Source organism: Gilbertella persicaria (assembly GCF_025201335.1).
Source record: "Gilbertella persicaria strain CBS 190.32 chromosome Unknown B0P05scaffold_13, whole genome shotgun sequence".
Classification (NCBI taxonomy): Eukaryota; Fungi; Mucoromycota; class Mucoromycetes; order Mucorales; family Choanephoraceae; genus Gilbertella; species Gilbertella persicaria.
In genome coordinates, this window is record NW_026251974.1 from 374,041 (window position 1) to 394,474 (window position 20,434).

The 20,434-nt window shown below is 37.1% G+C and overlaps 3 protein-coding genes across 3 annotated transcripts; all 3 read right to left on the bottom strand.

The window, feature by feature from the left end:
• Window positions 1-899: 899 nt before the first annotated feature.
• On the bottom strand, window positions 900-1,148 carry B0P05DRAFT_536215 (uncharacterized protein). Its single transcript, XM_051577544.1, has one exon. It carries the CDS (start codon window positions 1,133-1,135, stop codon window positions 920-922), a length of 216 nt encoding a protein of 71 aa, XP_051436391.1. The 5' UTR covers window positions 1,136-1,148; the 3' UTR covers window positions 900-919.
• Window positions 1,149-14,018: 12,870 nt separating this feature from the next.
• Window positions 14,019-15,187, bottom strand: B0P05DRAFT_570510 (uncharacterized protein; the record flags this gene model as incomplete). Its single annotated transcript, XM_051581316.1, has 6 exons — window positions 14,019-14,040; window positions 14,097-14,242; window positions 14,298-14,454; window positions 14,487-14,614; window positions 14,669-14,839; window positions 14,936-15,187. The coding sequence occupies 6 exons, from the start codon at window positions 15,185-15,187 to the stop codon at window positions 14,019-14,021; spliced, it is 876 nt and encodes a 291-aa protein (XP_051436392.1).
• A 3,164-nt stretch (window positions 15,188-18,351) lies between these two features.
• On the bottom strand, window positions 18,352-19,418 carry B0P05DRAFT_536237 (3-oxo-5-alpha-steroid 4-dehydrogenase-domain-containing protein). Its single transcript, XM_051577545.1, has 5 exons — window positions 19,169-19,418; window positions 18,979-19,122; window positions 18,699-18,935; window positions 18,613-18,657; window positions 18,352-18,568 (listed from the first exon to the last, which is right to left on the bottom strand). Exons 1-5 carry the CDS (start codon window positions 19,319-19,321, stop codon window positions 18,389-18,391), a joined length of 759 nt encoding a protein of 252 aa, XP_051436393.1. The 5' UTR covers window positions 19,322-19,418; the 3' UTR covers window positions 18,352-18,388.
• Between the last annotated feature and the right edge of the window lie 1,016 nt (window positions 19,419-20,434).

A 20,434-nucleotide genomic window follows, 5' to 3' on the forward strand; every position in this document is an offset into this window, starting at 1 on the left:
GGGAACTATGTTCCTGTTTCATTTAAAGTCCTAAAGATGTCATAATGAGTGACAACTAAGATTGGAGAGGTATGATATGCAATAAGAAGGGGAGAGGAAAGATGCATAAGTTTAACTAGTAAGGAAAGTGATTTCAGTCAAAAAGTATTAGTTCTTGTTCATCGGATTATTTAGTCAGTAAGCGTTTGATTATAGAGAGTACAGCAGAAAAGGTGAAGGGACCATAAACCTTCCAATGTGCTAGCGCAGATTTGTTGTGTGGATAGGGTTGGGAATGCAGAATGACTGGAGCGACTGATGGTGATACGGAGATTGAGGAGCTGTTGTAAGAGGTGAATTGAAGGAGCGGTGAGAGAAGAATTAATATAAGTGGAGAGGATGTGACACCAGATTTTGTATTTGAATGGACAAAGAAAGTTGAAATCGTCAAGTGTGTCAATGGTGTTGCAACAGAAGTAAGGACAGTGAATGCATTGAGAGCTAATGATGAGCTTCGGTAATTTTTGGTGTAGGTAGAAGCGAGTGTTGATGGTTTTGTGTAGGAAGCGGAACTAGATGTTGCGGGAGCGATGTGTGATTTGAAGTGACCAAAAGGCTTTCCAATTGGGGACAATTTCAAAAGGTGAGATGGGTGTAGGAATGTGTTGGGGAAGTAAGACTTTATAACCAGAGATAGTGAGAGGTGCAGATTTGAAAACTAGTGATGAGGAGACAGATTGAAAGTATGTAAATGCGGTGACAAAAGATTACAGGCAAGAAGAATGAAGGATATTGCAGGTGTTAAAGAAAGGTGTGATCATAGTAGATTCAAGGTGAGCGAGGACAAATGGTTTGAGAAATAGTTTTTGTTTGTGGATAAGTTTGAGAATTTGAAGGGGGATACGACGGTGTTGAGTCAATGTATTGCGTGTGCGGTATCTTATGGATAGAGATTGAGTATCGTAGATGAATAGATTGTGACCAATGAGGCGGGAAAGATTAGAGGGTTTGCGGAAATGATAATCAGGTGGTATAAAGGAAAGGAGAGAAGATGGACCAGAGGTTTGTGGGTGATGAATGAAAAGTTCGGAGACAGGAAAACGGAGACAGACTTGAAGAGGGACTTGACAGGAATCGAAATTGTGTAGTAATGCATCAACGGCTTGAAATATGTTAGCAAAGTAATTGTAAATTAGGGTAGGAAGTTATAAACGACAAGAAGGGAACAGGAGAAACCAATGGTACGTAGGGTGAGTGACAGATGTAAAAAAAATAATGTAAACTGAAATAAAGGACTGGAAGAGAAAGTTGGGTTAAGGAATGGAATATATTGGAGTGTAGGAGAGGGTGAAGTCAACGCCATTGAAGGGCGTTCTGTTTAACAACGGGATCTAAAACGGTGAGGCCACCTTTCTCCCTGGGGAGAGTCAGAGTGGAGAAAGGAAGTTTGTTGTAGCGGCAATTATTGAGGAAGGATGATCTGATTTGCTGAAGTTTGGCGAGTTGTTCTTTGATGAAGTGGAAAAGGCGCGTAACGTGACACAGGGCTGAAAAAACAAGAGTATTAAGGACAGTGGCATGTCTACGAACAAATAAGTTACGTTGAAGGTGAAGATTGCATAAGAGTTGAACTTTGTTGATAAGTATGTTGGCAATTCGATTACGTTGTTGAGTGCTAGAGCAGGTAGGGTATCCTAGATAAACTAAATGAGAGGAGGAATCAGAATCATGCCAGGTAGTAAGGCTGTGTTTGTGAAGAAAGAGTGACCAATGTGGAAGAGGTGGTCCGGATAAAGAGAAAGCTTGAGTTTTGTTGTAGTTGAGCAGTGCGTTAGAAGCTGACATATAATGATTGATTAATGTTTATAGTCATACAAATAGCTCTAATCCGAAGGGTATTACTTATGAAAAAAAACTCATTTGAAAACTTCAAATCTTCTTTTTGACGCTACATAGCGAAAAATAAAGCTAACGACAAGCTTAAATACTCGAAATGTGCGTCAAAAGCTTTAGTTTTTGGTTAGTGTGTTTGATTACCAATTGTACCATGAAAATAATGAGATGTGAATGAAAAACCACATAAATATTTCTGTCTATTTACACAATATTTTAGCATCAAAGTCTATGTGTCCTTTATATCAACAGGTTTAGAAAGCAACTATCTACCGCTTTTTGTCACTACACTAAAGCCAGACAACCGCGTCTTTATGTAGTTTTCAGCAAAAGCTCGATTTTTCATGTGGCTAGATGAATTGAAATTGCTCTATTTCAATCTCCACACCCAGCCATCCTGTATGTCCTATGTCCATTCACTCCCACATTTACATCATAAAGTGTCTTTATTTCTGTTTTCCTATGTTTTTTTGGTACTCAAAATAGCATAATATACTTTTTATAAGTTTATTGCTTACAGGTTTTATATACATATAAAGCAAAAATGCTCAAAACGCAGCTTAAATATGTCATTCTTTGATAGAACATTGCTCGACAACTAGACCATCAAGGCAGTACATTTTTTGTTTAAAACATGTTCTTTTAAATTCAGAAATCGAACGGTATTATTGGTTTGGCTGCTGCATAAAATTTATTTTTTGACCCATGAGGGGCGGGGGGGATCGCGAGAGGTTTGTGAAAATGAAAGAAAAGTTCATCGAGAATTTTTAGAATGACCAATGTAGACCGGATTCAAACGAAATGAAGTGGATCCATGTTTAGGTACTTCCAACAAAAAGAAAGCGAGTCTACTAAAACGAAATCATTGAGTCAATTGAGCATTGCCTTTAAATTTGCAATCCAAGGTTGCTATAGACTGTGAATAATACAAAAAAGCATTTTTTAATAGATTTTGACAAACATATAGGTAATTTTTTATGCATCAATCGACACGTAAGTTATAGACGAGTAAGACTTGCTTTAGTGCATGGCACCTCTGAGCCTAAAAGAGCAACTTTACGCATTCTCTAAAGCCATCTTGAGTAGTGCCTAAAGGCAATTCTTGGTTTTGGAGGAATCCAACGATGCATTTTTTTGAGTGTTTTCTTAAAATAAATGTCAGAGGAATTGAGCGGTAATTGGCCAGATCAGCTGATTACCTTTCTTATGAATTGAGAACATTTATGTGATTCGCTAGCAGTGGAATATATATGGCTAACGCCATTACAAACCAAATTTTTTTTATTAGTATGGATTCTCTAAAAATCATAATAGCTTGAGTGACAAAAAAAATTACTCCAGAACTTGTAAACATTAGAATTTCTCGATGAGTGTAATGAACTCTTTCTTTTTTTTTTCTTTTTTTTTTTTTTTTTTATTGCTCCGCGTAAAGTTACCCTAATGGCACTCAAGAGGCGGGCGCAATTCATACTGAATTATATTATACAATTATGCTGAAAGCAAACTAAGCAGAATAAAGTAAAAGATATGCCACTGTTATTAGTGGAAAAAAAACTACGAGAATAATTACAGTCTTGTGTGTACTTGCTTTTCATCTGCAAGCAATTGTAAAGCAGTACGTGTTTGTTGTAGAGTGGATTAGGCATCAAAAGCTACGTTGTTCATGACAAATCTCCAGTGTGCTTTCCAAACTTGTGATACGGCTGTAATGATAATGTCAACAACGGTTAAATTTTTTTTTGTGAGTAATCTATTCTAGTGAAGTTTAGTGTAACCAGTGCTTGAATAAAATCTTCGACAGTGGTTGTAGGCCAAAGAAATTCGAAGATGAGATTGCTCCAAAAAAAACCTCTTTGGTGGGCAATAGAACAGGAGGTGTTGTTCACTTTCCAGATGAATTGAGCAAATGGTACAAAGAGGTGGGGGAACTTCTCAGGAAGTATATAGTGAAGAAGTTGTCTTGTGGGTAGTTTGGAAACCAGGAATCGGTATATCATATTACGAGCAACTGGCAGCAGAGACCAGCTCCAGAAATCAGTCCAAAAGTTACTAGAGATAGCTCGTAGGCGCTCTGGAGCAGATGTAGCACTCTGGCAAGTTAACCGAAACTCCTTTGTCGATACCCGGGTGATTGATCCAGTCAGGGTCACAAATTGGAAAGAGTTGACAAATGGAACAAAAGATAAAGGTGGTGAGCACGGTAAAGTAGGCAATACCTCTACAGTAGGAGGCTGGCAGTGTTTGACAAAGAAAGGAAAGAATTGGTACTTGTTACTTTCTAGCCCTCGGGTGATCTGAAAGTAGAATTTTTGAAGCTCTTGCGGAATATGATCCGGATGCTTCCAATGGATTAGCTTAAGATCGTGGTTGAAAAGCATAAATGCTTGAACTGGGATAAATTGAATCCTTTTCGGCAATGACGGAAGTCGTGGTCTTAAAGATTGTAAGACGACCTTCATCGGCAAACTAAGACATGCTTGGTGAGCTAGTGTCATCTGGTCAAAATCTCGAGGCAAGCAATCTATTGAGGCATAAAATAGATCAATTGTTGAAATACGTTTACCGCACCCAAAGTGAGAGGTTCTATTGTGTCTAGCCAAAGGAAAGAGCAAAGGAATAGCTACCTCATAATATCCGGAGATATTTTGGATGTGTCTTGTGAGTATACGATGCCAGTGTACTTTGATAGAGCGATTCAACAGAGGAAAGACCCAGCGACTATAAAGCGCGTCTCTTTGCAATAACGGGTCAAGGACCCCTACACCACCATCTTCTTTCGGTAAAGTCCAAGTTGGCCAAGCAATTTTCGGAAAGATTTTGGAGTTTAGGAACTGCTGTGCTAAAGACCGGATTCGAGAAATGTCAGTCTTCGTGAACGGCGTTACCCGAAGAAGATACCAACATTTAGATAATATTAAGGTGCTAACTACCGTGGCCCGGCCTAGTACTGACAAGGAACGGGCAGAATGTATCAAGCAGGCAGATTTCATCTTTGCCAAAAAGGTCTCAAAATAATTTTGTCTTTGTGCAACTGACTGGTTTAATGGAAAACCTAAGTACACAATAGGTTGTGCATCCATGGAAGGCTGAATGCGCTGTATCTGTAGTGGTAGCAGATACCTATGCCAAAATAGCCAGGGGTTTGTATCAGATAAAGATAGAGCTTCAATCTTGTTAAAGTTGATTTTTGCATTTGATGCGCTACAATAGGTTGATATATGTCTTTGCAGTATTGCAAGATTATTCGGATCATGTATAAATACTAAAGCATCATCTGCGTAGCAAAGAATTTTAGTTTCTATAGGAGCAGAGGAGGAAGAGTCAGGCCTTGGTGTTTGTTGTCGAAACTGATATCCTTTGAACCCCCCATCTTGTATAATCAAGCGTAGAAATAGATCAAATGTCAAGTTATACAAAACTGGTGATAGTGGATCGCCTTGTTTTAATCCTCTTCGTTTCTTGATTTCTTTGGTAAAGAACTCATTAATATTGATTTTGATCTTGTTTTTTGAGAGCAATTTGTGTATTGTATCGGCAATCAATTCCGGAACCCGTAGCCTAGCAGCACTCTCTTAAGATATGTGAGGTGTACCCGATCGTATGCTTTCTCTTGATCAAGTAAAAGCGCTAAATCATGGTCACTACTTCTGCCGTTAGTCGTATCTTGCTGTACTCTGGCTTGTGCGTCTTCCATAATGGTTCGGACTATCAATCCATTTTCTGCGATAAATTGCCCTGGTATGAACCCAATTGAAATTGAGTAATCAATTGTGGAGCAATCATCATTATACGGCGGTTTAGTATCCTTGTAAAGATTTTATAGTCCGTGTTAGCCAGTGTGATTGGTCTATAGTTCTTCATGTCGGATAGATTGCCTTTCTTAGGTAGTAACACTATCAATGATTCATTCCATGACATTGGAAGACTACCAGCTAAACTATCATTATATACATCCGTAATCAATGTGTGAAGACTAGGATGTTTCATGATAAGATTCAAAATTTCATATGGAAGACCATCGGTGCCAGGGCTACTTTGTCTTGGAGTTCGCTTGGATTCTTCAAATATTTCATTCATAGAAATACTCAGCATCATGGTGTCTCTTTGACTATCATTCAATTTCACATTGTCAGGAATTTTAGCAATCAATCTGTTCATAGCATGGTAATTGGGAAGGTCCGGAGTATATAAGTTAGAATAGAATTGTTGTACTATTTTCTCTTTAGCCTCTTAATCTCCACAAAGTTCACCACTGACAGGATCTCGTAGATCGCCTACTGATTTTTGATGTGTTCGTACTTTGATCAACCTGTTTAGAAAGCCTGGAGACTTCTCGCCTTTTTCTCGCCAACGCTTTCCCGCTCTCAGAGCGTCTATTTCAGCAGCTTCCTCTTGCAAAGCTCCCAGTTGTTTCTCTACTATGGGTAGTGTCCAATCCACTATACCACGATGTTTCTGATGCCGAAGGATTTTGTTACGTTTACGTTGTAACCGTTTAATCTGTTTGTTTCTCCAATTGACTGTCTCCAATTGAAATGATTTGATAAACAGTTTGACTTCAGCTTTAATCCAGTCCTAATTTCTCTGAGCAGTGTAATATTTTCTCTGATTCTGGAGTTGCAGAACTAGTGTATCCAAGAAAGCAGCTAATTGTTGTCTAAACTCTTTCTTTTTCGCTAAGTTTGGATTTGCCTTCCATGCACCTGGGCCTCTAGTGCTTGTAGCGAATTACAAAGAAAAAATAATATCAGAATATGTAATCAATTTGAACTCCGATAACAATTATGCCGACATGACAAGTATGTCATTTGTGTACTCAAAAAAAAAAATTAGAAAAAATAAAAACCACTGCTTTAAAATAAATGAGAAATGTTTTCTGTAATGGCAAGAAGTAGAAAATAGGAGAATTTCTGATTTTCCTGTTCTAAATTAATAAAAAAGCATGATTTTCAATTTTTCTGTTTAAATTAATAAACGAGTCTACCGGATGATAATTTCACTGTTTTGATTTAAGAAAGAGACTACTGCCTGGTAGATTTGTTTTTATTTTAAAACAGAAAAATTGGGAAACAAGCTTTTTTTTTTTAATTTTGAACAGAAAAATTAGAAAATTCTACTTTTTTTTTTAATTTTGAGCAAAAAAATTAGAAAATTCTACTTTTTTTTTATTCTTTTCATTGCAAAAAATTTTTTGATTTAATTTAGAAATCTAGTTTTTATTTATTTCTAAAAGATATTTTTTTTAGTACACAAATGGCATACTTGTAATTTCGGCATAACTGCTAATATTTCTGCTATTCTGAAAATGCTTTTTCTTTTTTCTGACCCAAGCATAAATTTTAGTGTCCAAAACCTCTTTCTAAAGATTGTAATAGCTCTACAAAAAAAGCAGCTAGAGAGAAAAAAAAACATGGAAAGACTTGTAGACCTCATGCTTTTGTGATCAGTGTGATGGGCTTACCTAAAAAAAAGAAAAAGAAAAACATTTTCAAACATCATAAAAATATTGACAGTTATGCCGAAATTACAAGTATGCCATTTGTGTACTAAAAAAAATATCTTTTAGAAATAAATAAAAACTAGATTTCTAAATTAAATCAAAAAATTTTTTGCAATGAAAAGAATAAAAAAAAAGTAGAATTTTCTAATTTTTTTGCTCAAAATTAAAAAAAAAAGTAGAATTTTCTAATTTTTCTGTTCAAAATTAAAAAAAAAAAGCTTGTTTCCCAATTTTTCTGTTTTAAAATAAAAACAAATCTACCAGGCAGTAGTCTCTTTCTTAAATCAAAACAGTGAAATTATCATCCGGTAGACTCGTTTATTAATTTAAACAGAAAAATTGAAAATCATGCTTTTTTATTAATTTAGAACAGGAAAATCAGAAATTCTCCTATTTTCTACTTCTTGCCATTACAAAAAATATTTTTGTTTTGCTTTATAGTGGTTTTTTTTTTAAATACACAAGTGGCATATTTGTAAGTCGGTATGAATGTTAACGGACTTTTCTTTTTTTTCTTATTTTTTTTTCTGTTTTTCTTTTTTTTTCTTTCTTTTTTTTCGAATTTTCTGTTTTGGGTACCTAAGCCCCGAAACAGCACCTTCAACTAACAAAACACAACAAAAACAACAACAAAAACAACATAAACGACATAGTCGACAGACCTCCAGTAGAACCTTCTTCTGTACCACTACAACCGACATCGCCTTCAGTTTCGTCACCACTCGTAGACGTAACATCTGACGCACCTGCAACTATTTCATTCAGTCCAACTCTACCTCCCCCAAGGAAACGACTTCAATCAAATTCATTAGACCACGAATATAACTTCGTTATGAATACTCCTACTATCAAGAAGACCACCCCACGTGCGAAGCGTGTTGAACCTTACAGCAAACTGCCAACCACTGGTAGTCCTTCCAAGGCTACTAGACAACAAACCGCTGCCCTCATTGCGGAAGCAGCTGCTAAGGCTGCTATACCCACCAGCTTGCAAGACCAGATGCTCTCGTTCCAAGCTCAAGTGGCGGCATTTAGCCAAGACAACGAAGGGCTTCGTCAAGAGCTCCAAGGCACACGCTCTGCTTTAGCGGAGACGCAAAAGGCTTTGGCAGAAGCTTATCAACAAATTGCCGCCTTGCAGTCCGCCGCTAACAGTCAGTCAGACTTGCCTCTGGTTGAGTCAGAGGCAATTCAAAATACAGATCATGATATGACAATGCCTACTGATTTCCCTCCCTTGGCTAAGGGAATTGAAGCATCTCAATATGCCCATGCTTACAAACCTTCTGGGGAGCGTGTCACTTTTGCTACAATAGCAAGACGTGCGCCCACTCGTTCTTCAAAACGCCTCTTTCCTCGTCAAGTGGCTAGCGTAGCTAGACAATTCATACCTGTGTCCACTGATCAAAGGTTCCAATACCTTTATCTCCCATGCAGACGAAAGCTCCCTATCAGAGACATGCGTCAACAATTTACCCGCCTCGGACTTGATCGTGGAAGAGTCTTGGATATTCACTATCCTGATCGAAATGTCGTCGCCATCCTCGTACACAACGAGTACGCCTCCGCTGCCTCTGCTGTCTTTGAAAAGCATAGTATTAAGCCTCTCCATGACTTTGATCCACTCGATCCAACAGTAGTCCGAAACCCAGCTTTTGCTGAGGCTTCTGAGGAAGAGCGCAGACAAGAAGCATGTCGTATCAGCTCTACCAGAGCTCTATCCACGCTGCAGTACATCCGAACACCTGTCAATGTAGCGATTGCTAGATCCTTTGCTAAGAAGAATTGGATTACCGAAGAACAACTCCGTGCCTTCCTCCCTCAGACCCAGCCAAAGTCTGCATTACATGAACAAGACCAAACAGACAATGATGCTCCAGCATTTATTTTCTCTCGCCCAACACCTGAGAAGATAACTGACGACTCAGAAATGCAAATTGATCAAACAAGTAGTTCTAAACCTCTCGCTGAAAGTGAAGCGAATTTGCAACAATAAATATATCGATTTCAAGCACAACCCAATCTCGTAAGTTCCCCTCACATTCATTTACTGACCTTTCTATATGTTCCCTTAATTGCCAAAGTTTAACAAAACCATCACAACCAGAAGTTAGCAGCAGCTTTATTCGATACTTGAAAACTAAACAACTAGACATCCTATGCCTCCAAAAAACACATGCCAGCAACATTACTATGCAACAACAACTCGACTTCCTTTTCAAACCGACTTTCTCAATATGGACTCAGCACTGTGGGGTAATTAGCAACAATCCTAATATCCAAATCACACCATACTTGATTACCATAGACCAAAGGGTCATCATATGTAATATTACACACGCTTCTAACTTTTTCCCTCCATTCCTTTTAGCCAACATTTATGCTCCAGCGACAAAACGCCTAAGACAGTTCTTTTACAACGATCTGATGACTATGCAACCATTCTCAGATTTCTTTGATCCCCTCTCCAGTCCTTTACCATCAGAGGATGACGATACATCCACACCTTCCCTCATCATTGTAGGCGACTTCAACTACGACTTTCATTCATATTCTACCCGCAACCTTCCTGCCAAAGAGTCTCCTGTCAATTCATCCAGCGTTCTTTCTCAATGGAAATGGCACTTTTTGCTATCCACCTACTTTACAGAATGCACTCATGCGCTTCAACATGATCAACGAATCCCACCTTTCGTCGTGGAGAGTCGAATACATCCACCATTGATTACATATTTGCTTCACCTTCCTTTGCTGACAACATTCTTTCTCATGACATTGAGTTTCTCTCTCCAAGATGGACCGATCATGCTCTTCTCTCAACTACTTTCCGCTTTGCACAAAACAAACAAGGTCGAGGTCTGTGGCGTGCTCACCCTAGTCTGGCCAAGAACTCTTACTTCATCAAAGCCTTGAATTCTGCATTGGATGATTATCATTCACTGATAGAAACCTTTTCCGAAGAGTCATGCCCCACAATACAACAACAATGGGATGTGATCAAACAGATCACAAAAACTATTGCAAAAAAGATTGGCAGACAACAAGCAGCATGGAGAGTTCGTCTGATGAAGCGTCTTCAACGCAAGCGCAACAAGTATTTCAAAGAATACGGTACAGCTCGCATTCCTCATCCACTCCTTTCAAACGTTGAAAAGAAAATTGCAATGGTACAAGAGGACTATGTCAACAATCTTGCTCTTCGTGCTGGTCGACACTGGAGAGAAAATGGTGAAACTTCAGCAGGTTACCTCAAGAGAACTATTGAATCCAAATCAGCTAAGGAATCCATGCCGCCACTCATTCAACCCATCATTGGCAACCTCTGTCGATCGACCGAAGAAATGGAAGATGCAGTCCCAACTTTTTACGGTCAGCTTTACTGCCCTGACCAGGTAAGTATGAAACATATTGCAGATCTCACTAGCACAATTCCTTCCAGTGACAGCATTCCAGATGTAATGCATAATCGATTATGTGCTCCCATCACCCTACAAGGACTTCAAGAAGGTGCGGCTAGAACCCCAAGTCAAAGCAGTCCTGGTATAGATGGGTTACCGTACGAACTACTTTCCATTTTATTGCAGCATCCACTTACTGGCGCTTTGGCCGTAAAGGTATACAATGATGCACTCACCTCCTCTAGATTTCCAAAGTCCTGGTTACAAACTTGTATGATTCTACTACCAAAAAAGGGCAATCTCTCTTCGCTAACAAACTGGCGACCCATTTCACTCATTAACGCAGATGCCAAAACTTTCACTCGATTAATCAATGCTCGACTTATGCCTTACCTCAACAAATATATTTCATCACACCAACTCGGATTTATGCCTGGTAGATTCATCGCAGAAAATGGTAAGATCCTACAATTGATACAAGCTATTGCACACCATGTTAATTCCAACTCTATTGCCCTTCTTCTTGACCAAGAGAAAGCTTATGATAGGGTCCATCCTACTTATCTGACTCAAGTTATGCATGCATTTAGCATACCCCATACTTTCATTGAATCCATCACATCTCTTTTCTTCTCTACTGACATTAGTTTCAATATCAATGGTCATATCTCTTCCACAACAGTCCAACAACATAGAGGTCTCCGACAAGGAGATCCACTCAGTCCTTTATTATTCAACATTGCTTTCGACCCATTCCTTCGTTCTATTCAACAAAATCCTAATATTCAAGGGTCTAACTTTCAACTAGAAACCAAAAACCATCATCCGCCATCCTCCGTATCACCAAATGACCTCTCACTTTCCTTTCAACAACTACAACTAGACAATCCCTTATATCCACCCTTCTCAGCACCACCTGTCAAAGTTCTCGCCTATGCCGATGATACACTCGCTTTACTTCATAATCACCAAGACCTTCTATGCCTTCAACAATTAATTCACAATTACATGTTAACCTCCAATGCTAAACTCAACTTCAACAAAACTGCAGCCATTTCGCTGTCAGGTAAACCTAATCCAAGATGGAAGTACTTTTTAGCTTCACAGAACATTACAACTTGGCATGACAACACCTCGCCTGAAGCAGTTAGTTATCTTGGTTATCCAATTTACTCCAGTCCCCATCAACGAAACTCACATATCGACAAATTATTCCGAACCATCCAGCAAGCATGTCTCATACACAGCACTAAAAATTTATCTATTAGAGGCAGAGCTACTGTCCTCAATTCACTCATTCTATCACGACTATGACATGTACTTCGCCTGCTTCCTCTCAAAGAAAACACAACAAAACACATTGCAACGCCTCATCACTTCCTTCATCAACAGTCGCCGCTTTGGTACCATTCCTTTCTCAACACTCATTTTACCTCGTTCTCAAGGTGGACTTAGCGTCATTGATCCTCATCTACAACAGAGAGCTCTTCAATGGCGATGGGTCTACCCTTTATTAGCTCCTCACTCTTTTGCTATTTCTTTACCTTCGCTTCCTTATCTCCAATTTACCCTCTCTTTCTTCCTTTGTTCCCCACAATACCCTACTTACCACTGGCCTTTGTTATTCCCCTTTATACGAAAAAAACTTTCTATTGACATTCCTTACTTCAACCGTATTTTCTTAGCTATAGATTATCTACCCCACAACTTCTCCAATTGTCATGTCCCCCTTCACGTTTGCCTTCGCCTTCCACTTCCTGAACTTCTACATTCTATCTATCCTTCTCCACCTCCATCCAACCTTCCTATTTCTAAAAATGAATACTTCAAACACAATCCCAGTATGCTAGCCTTAACAGGTAATCACATTTTTGTTTTTGATTCTTCTAGTGAATGCCTTCGGTTTCGCTCTCGGCAAGAAGTCCCTCGTTTTGAATCGGCCACCTACCGCGCTTTACTACACTTTCGTCAAAAAAAGCTCTTCCTCAATTCCTTTTTCCTGTCTCCCTTACAAAAAAAAAGTTTTAAGTCTTGTTCTTGTGACGCATACTTTTCTCATTCACTTTTTATCCGATGCCTTAATCTGCATACTGCGCTTAGCCAACTCAAAACTTTCTCCAACCCTTTGTCCCACACGTTAAACTGACTCCTTATAGAGCTAGCCAAGAATACCTGCTCTGTATCCTATTAGGGTACCAAATGAGCCTCTATTGATTCCATCATAATCCAAATCTCTCTACACAACATGCTACCACAAAAACTCTGCTCCTTCCAACAACCAATCAGCTGTTTCTCTCCTTTGTTTTGCTACAGACATGCATTCACCAGCATAATTAAATCAACGCTTCTTCTTCTACGCATTCCTCATCCTTGTTCCCTTCAGTAGAGCTTAAGTCTAGTTTAGATTAGTTATTTTTTTTTATGAATTGATCAAATTCGAGTAATTTAGACAAAATCAAGCCGTATGCTCAAAATTGCTTTTTATATAATATTAATAATTTTTCTTGAGAAAAAAATTATGTACATACATAAGCATACCATTTGTATTGCCAAAAAGAATACTTCTAAAAAAAATTACCGTCAAGTGAAAATCAATTAAAAAGTTTTTTTTTTTTTTTTTAATTGATAGAATGACATCAAATGAAAATATAAAGAAAAAAAAACAGAGAAACAGAGAAGAATCACTGTGCTTGTCTTACTATCCAGTTTGTTGCACGTTGGAAAGGATGTACAGCTTTCTCCTTTTCAAGCCCAACAATCACCTCTGCAATGCATTGGTGTAATATTCACCTCTTTCATTATGTAGATGCCTTCATTCACTAGTCTTATCTCGTATATGATCATGGCATCGCCATGTAGAAGCGCACGAAATGAGAGGGCATGAGAGAGAGGGCAGCCACACGACACAGTTTTATCTACCGTGATTTTCATAGTGTTCGAAAACTTTAAAAAATTAAGATCTCCCTTGTGTGCTTCGGGCGTCTTTGCCTCCATGCTATAAATCTCAAGTTGTTCGCCAGATCCAGAGAGGACCGAAACCAAATAATCTGGCTTTAGAACACAGCTGCTCATATGCTTGTCTTGCAAAAACAAAAAATGACGTTACGTATTACCACATCAAATAATATACCAAAGAGAGCTTACATATCAATCTTGAAGATATTAGCATTCAACATTTCGAATGTGTGTCTTGCAGTTGGAGAAAAGAACAGCGTGATAAACATGATTTTGGTCATTTTCTCATGACATCATCGCTTATGAGAAGCGACGCTAGTAACAAGAGTTAGTATCGTATCAAAACTCATGTGTAAACAAAACTGACGTACACTTCATTCAGAATGCTGGCATATGATATCAAGATATCATCTTCAAGTTTGCTTGCTTGACTCATATACGAAAGAGTCTTTCTTCTCAACAACTTGGTAATGCGATCTTCGAAGCTTATATCATTCTCAACGAAGTCAAAGTTAATCTATAAATAAGGCGTTGGTCCAATAAAAAAATGTACTTGTATGTATATAACTTACGCTCTTGAGCTCTTCGGTCCAACTCTTAGCAACATTGGGCACAGCAGGCAAAGCATTCTTGTTAAGATTATTGAGGAAAAGATACAGCTGCTGCGGAAGGAATTTACTGATTGACTTTTGCTCTCTATCAGAGACAAAGTATATGTGGTTAAGCATCCTAAAAGGAAGCAAATAACTAACAACATTTACAATATACAAGACAGTGATACTTGCAACTTTTGTGATGCATTCAGCTTGCAGTCTTGTCCTTCCATTGTTACTGCTTTTCTTCTTAATTCAGTCAGTTTTACTGTCATATTGTAACCATTATGCACCCACTATAGCAAATATAGATTTAGTATTAAATGAAATACAAGGTACATTTGCCTTACATTAGTATTTGTTGAAATGCTTGCTACAGAACTAGACGTCAATGTCAAAGCTGCAGAAAGAGTAGTAGGGCTATTAGAGTTATCACTGGCAGTAGCATCAATGATAGCAGCAGCATCAGGAGCATCAGTAGTAATAGCATTAGTAGCATTATCTTCTCTTCTTCTCTTCTTCTATGAGTTTCTGAAGATTTCCAGATCCAGATTGCCATAATCCTCTTTCTCAAATTCTGGACGATACTTTTCGAGGTGGCTTAAGTGTTTGGTAACTAATAGCCTTTGAAGCGCTTCTGTTTGTTCATTCATTTGCTTCAGCTGCTTGATGTACTTATAAACGAAGAACATCAAGAAAGGTTTTTCTTCAGTTGGGGGCCACCCCCTATCGAACATGTTAAAATCCAAATTCGCAGAGTACTGGGTAGAGAGGGGATGGCTAGAGAACACTCCATTGCTCACTCTAAGAAGCAACCACTTTTGTATTAATATGCAATCGTTTAACGAAGAGGAAGTAACTGTAGTCATTTTATAAGTAAAAAGAAAAAAGAAAAAAATAATAATTTCTCAAACTTATTTTAACAGATCATTTTGTAATAATAGACAGATTTTGATTGTTTATCACACAAAGAAACCAGTAATTTATCAAATTGAAGATAAATGATTTATTTGTGCGAAAAAAGAGTATTACATAATAAAATTAAAATAATAAAAAACTAATAGCAGCTAGTTTGTCAAAATGCTTCTATTTAGAGGGGGCAAAATGTTCGCCATTAGAGAAATAGAAATACATTTATGTATTTTATATATATATTTTTTTTGGGCCGACACAGTGATATAAACCACCCTTCTTTATCCGGTGCTCTGCGAATTTCGGTTTGAACATGCCAGATAGGTAGGTGGTCCCCAAGAAAAAAAGGAGGTGATTTATAAGAAACCTGTAAAATTTTTATGCTCTACTTTTACTACAATGAGTTGTTAACTATTTCATTTTTCACTCAAAGCTCATGGAGCTAACTTGCAGTTTGGTATATTTGAAAATATATAAGTGAAAGATGATGATTTATTTGTTTGTTTTGACTTTCAATTTTTTTAGAAAAAAAAAAAAGATATGAGAAATACCAATCAATCAGAAGCATTGATTAAATAGACGAGAGGGACTAAAAATGAACATTGCGATGGAAACGGATCAAGATAGATTGTAAAGAATAAGGTTCAAAATGCTTATTTTCATACATACGAAAAATTATTTCTTTCTGATCTATAACAAAAGCTTCAAGCTGTTTAAGGATGCTTGATCACATAATTGCTAAAACAAGTACAAATTGCTAAAAGTGTTATGATACTAACATCAACCCGAAATATGAGGGATAATGGATATCCTTTTTTTTTTTTTTTTTTTTTTTGAAAAAAAATGAAGATGATAAGTTGTGCTAAAAAGGAAATTTATGGGTGACATTTAATGAGTCTCTTATTTTGTTCCAATCGCTTATTTGGCCATGATAAGGTCCCACTCTATCTTTTTTAAAAATGTTTTAAGCAATAGTACACATGCATGATTATGTCTAAGTTAATATATACTAAGTTTTTAGATGGGCAAAAAGATGACAAAAACGGTGTATTTGTTCGAGGAAAAGAATGTTACGTTTAAATGGAACTAACTACGTTCAAGATAATAGCTGAGATAAACAATAATCTCGGTCAGTTAAACCATCAACGTTTTGATCTGTTGTGTTAGTCGATAGTAAAAAAGAGACTGGTTGAGAAGGCACAGTAAAAAAAAAGAAACTAGTTGTGCCAGTGTTTATTCTAAAGACTTCTATGGTTTGGAATATAAAGAGATTACTCCTAAAAAGTACAGTCAGATAGATATCACATACGTCACTTCTTTAAAATAAATATGTTTATTTTAAAATGAACAAATATGTGAGCATAAACATATATAACATTCATGAATATCCCTTGTTTTCTTGAGCAATAGAAACATCTCTTTTATGTCATGAACACAGACATTTGTTTATTTTGCGAAAATCAGCTAACTTCTCCTACAAGCGTAAATGTGAACAGAAAAAACATAGAGATCGGTACTGATATGACTTATAGTTAAAAAACAGCTTTTGCTCTCCATTATGTCGAGCCATGGAAGCCAAAAGTCATTTTTCATTAGCAAATAAGACAAACACTGTATCCAACCATTCTTCCATCGTCTTAGCAAAAGATAAATCCAAGTTCTTACAATTTAATCCCGAGCATTCCTCTTTGACCCCGTCCATCATCACTTTAGATAACCCACATCGTCCATTATCTGATGTCTTTAAAGATCATGAAAAAGTAACCTATCTATAATAAAGCCCAATTTTCCGATGAAATATGTTCATCGGATTATGTCCCTATCAATGAACGCTAAAGCTATGCGAAAACAAGGGTTGTTGAAGTGAAAATATTAAGGATATCTCCAGCATAATCCCGCACTTTGTTACACTGTTATACCGTGTAAATAATAGGCGTGTGTGCAATGACAGCTTATCTCTCTTTTCTAATTTATAATGCACATGAAAATCCAACCATTTGTATCCGAGGATACATCAACAAGCGTAATACAAAGAAAAAGAGATGTATATCGTTCTTATCTGTAAATCGTACAAGCAATAAACAAGTTAAAGAAAGAAGAAGGCTTGGTTACTAAGAAATGAAAAAAAACGAGAAAGAGAATCAAGGAAGAAAAAAAAGGTAAAAACTAATTTTCATATGTTAAAGTGCGTTTCCCCATTTTTATCCAGATTTGGTAGCTCGTAGTACAGACATATGAAAAAGATGAATAACTAGGTGCGTCTATCATGATGAGTGTCACTTTGTAAATAAAAAGAGAGACGGGGGTAAACGTATACCATCTGCTTTTTTTAAAAAAAAAAGTGGAATGATATCTGTTTCTTTGCTTACTTTTTGCCTGGTTAAAAGAAAAAAAAAGAATAGCCTATACTTTGTTCAACGTTGTAAATTAACTGCGTAACATGTGTAATTTATAGAATGATCTAATAGGATGTTTCATAAACATTTGTAATTATACTTGTATAAAAGGATTGAACCAGGATAAAGGAAAAAGAAACAACTCTTTCTCTCTTTTTTTTTTTCCAAAGAGACCAAAATTTTTTTTTTCTTACGCAATTATGAATTCTGTCAGCAGCATTAAAAATTATTCAAGCCAAAATCAAGAAGACAGCAAAAATTGTCTTATTTGTGGCTCTTTCGTTCATATGACAAGAGTAAGTCATTCAAGATAATTTAAACATGTCTATTAACAGATCATTAGAACTGTCCAGTTTCGCCTTAACGCTTTCTTTCTCTCTCTCTTTCTCTCTCTCCGCTTTCTGTGTCTCTCCTTTTTCTCTCTTTTATTCTTGATTACTTAAGCAAACACGGTTCCTTTTTATGAAATAGAGCTTTGATAGATAAACAAACTGGATCATGCATTTCATTTTTAGATAGAAATACGCCCACACACATTTCATATACACTCATCCCACTCTTATGCATATGTACATTTTTTCTCTCTTTCTTCAATAAAAACCTAATTTAAGCTTTTTTAAGTGAAGCACGGACGATTAGAGAGCATATTGGATCACATAAGCCCTTTTGCTTTTGTAGTTACACATAATGGTTAGCGTGGTAAAACAAGCAAATGCCATGATTGGTTGAAAAAGAGATCGTTCAGTAGAATCATACGTTTATTTAAAACACGCAGGGCACAAGACATGCTCGGCGAGGAACAGAACCAAATTTCTGAAGATACCATTGCTTTGTGTTATAGGCCCTTACGACTAAATATCCGGCAGATCCGATTTGTAATAATAAGATCAAGACATGTTGCGTTACCAGTACCAAGCCAATAAATGAGACAATTTCACATGTCTATTCAATTCAGTTCATTCATCACCACAGAAGAAAAAACTTACGTAATGCGGACACCAGATATAATCAAACAAAGCGCCATTGGGTATCTATGACAAGTGTGAGCTGATATCACAATAGCAATATTTACTTTATAGTCTTTCTGTCCAGGTTTTCGAAGGTGACGTAGAATAAGATGATGGTACAGGTTCATACTCTCTCCTACTATAAACAACAAGATACCAAGCCATGAAAGAGTCTGATGGGTAGTGGGCACCTGAGCGGTAAAGACATATAGAAAACAAGCAAACAAAGCATAAGATATAGAAATCACATAATTATCCATCAATTTTGCATGTCCTGAATAACGGTGTACAAACAAGACCTCCTATATAGTATGAGATACAACATGGTCTTGGTCATTGACTTACCAGGACTCTTTTGGCATAATGTACAAAAGATAGACATGAAATCAACTTTAGTCTAGAACCAGTTTTGAATGAGACGAGTACAAAAACGCCAGTGATCATAAGAGAAGGTACATAAGCCAACAGCATGCCAAACTGGGAAGAAATCTGATACACACGTATAAACAAGGCGCCATTCATCCTATTGACTTACGGTAGACTCTTTTCTGTATAGTTTAGTCGAAAATTTAGAGTATCTTAGTCGAGTGTTTGGAAAGAGTTCTCGGACGATCAATAAAGCACTGCCTACAGTGATTGCTAGAGCAGTACATGTGTTGAACAGAGTCCAGTCGGGAATATACATCATAAAAAGATACAGAAATAGCTTTTCATCTCTTGATATTTATACAACCAAAGAAATTGAGGAGCAAGTGATTTCAATTTCATTCTTCTATTGATTTACTTGTCAAAAGAACAATGAATACTGCATGAGGATCTCCTTAATCCCATACGCAGTTTGAACCCCGTCAGTTAAAGTGACGTGGCTTTTTAGACTTTATGCGCGTCTGAATTGATCAATCTCTTTTTTGTTGAACATGGAAAACAACGATAGACCTTTATCTGAATCTGACCAAGTGAGTCAGGGACTCTCTCTTTCAGATAAACTCCTAACGCGTGTACTTTCTTTCTTTTAGATACGTCTTAAACGACTAGCAAAACTTCAACAACAAGAACAGCAACAAGAACTACCAAAGCCTGTTGAACAAAAACCAACAAGTTCAGCTAAAGTTGCTCTTCCTACTCTGGACGAGTTTGTGCCCCTGAAAAAACCAACACAAAATAAGACGCCTGTATCAAATATCACCGAGGTATATATATATATATATATATATATATATAAAAGAGCATCAAATCCAATTTCTAAATTTTAAATAGGAAAAGAAGCCTGTTGTAAACAAACTAGTTCAGCCTACTACTACTACTACTACTACTACTACTACTACTACTACTACTACTACTGTCAAACCAGCTAAAAGCTTTGAGGATTGGCAAGATGATGTTCTCTCTCGTATTCTTCAAGTGACATTGAATGTAAGTTATCGAGTTTAATTCCTACTGACTTTTGCTTAGCCTAATAATATGTACAAACAAGGAAAATGTGTCTATTTATCTGGACTCGTCAATGAGCTAATGGAAGAACAAGGCAAGCTAATAGTTAATTGTGCTACAGCTATTTATATTCTTATTAGAACTTCATCCAAATAAGCTGTCTCAACATATATTGGATCGTATTATTGTAGCAAGGCTCTCTTTAGATCCTACAGAATCGCATGATGATCTCCCTCAAGATATTGCAGTCACCTTAAGAGCACCTCATTTTGACTATCTTTTGAATTGTTGGAAGACAGTGCATGATATTAGAAGAAATACATTGCTAAGAAGCAAGAATTTAGAGAAATCAGTCCTTGATCAACGATTG

Bases quoted from the DNA above. Each gene is read 5' to 3' on its own strand.
- B0P05DRAFT_536237 (XM_051577545.1), bottom strand. From the start codon at position 19,321: ATGATGTATATTCCCGACTGGACTCTGTTCAACACATGTACTGCTCTA. The intron at 19,123-19,168 runs GTAAGTCAATAG...CGTGTGTATCAG, and splicing joins TATACAGAAAAGAGTCTACC to ATTTCTTCCCAGTTTGGCAT. The intron at 18,658-18,698 runs GTAAATATTGCT...CACTTGTCATAG, and splicing joins CTGGACAGAAAGACTATAAA to ATACCCAATGGCGCTTTGTT.
- B0P05DRAFT_536215 (XM_051577544.1), bottom strand. From the start codon at position 1,135: ATGCATTACTACACAATTTCGATTCCTGTCAAGTCCCTCTTCAAGTCT.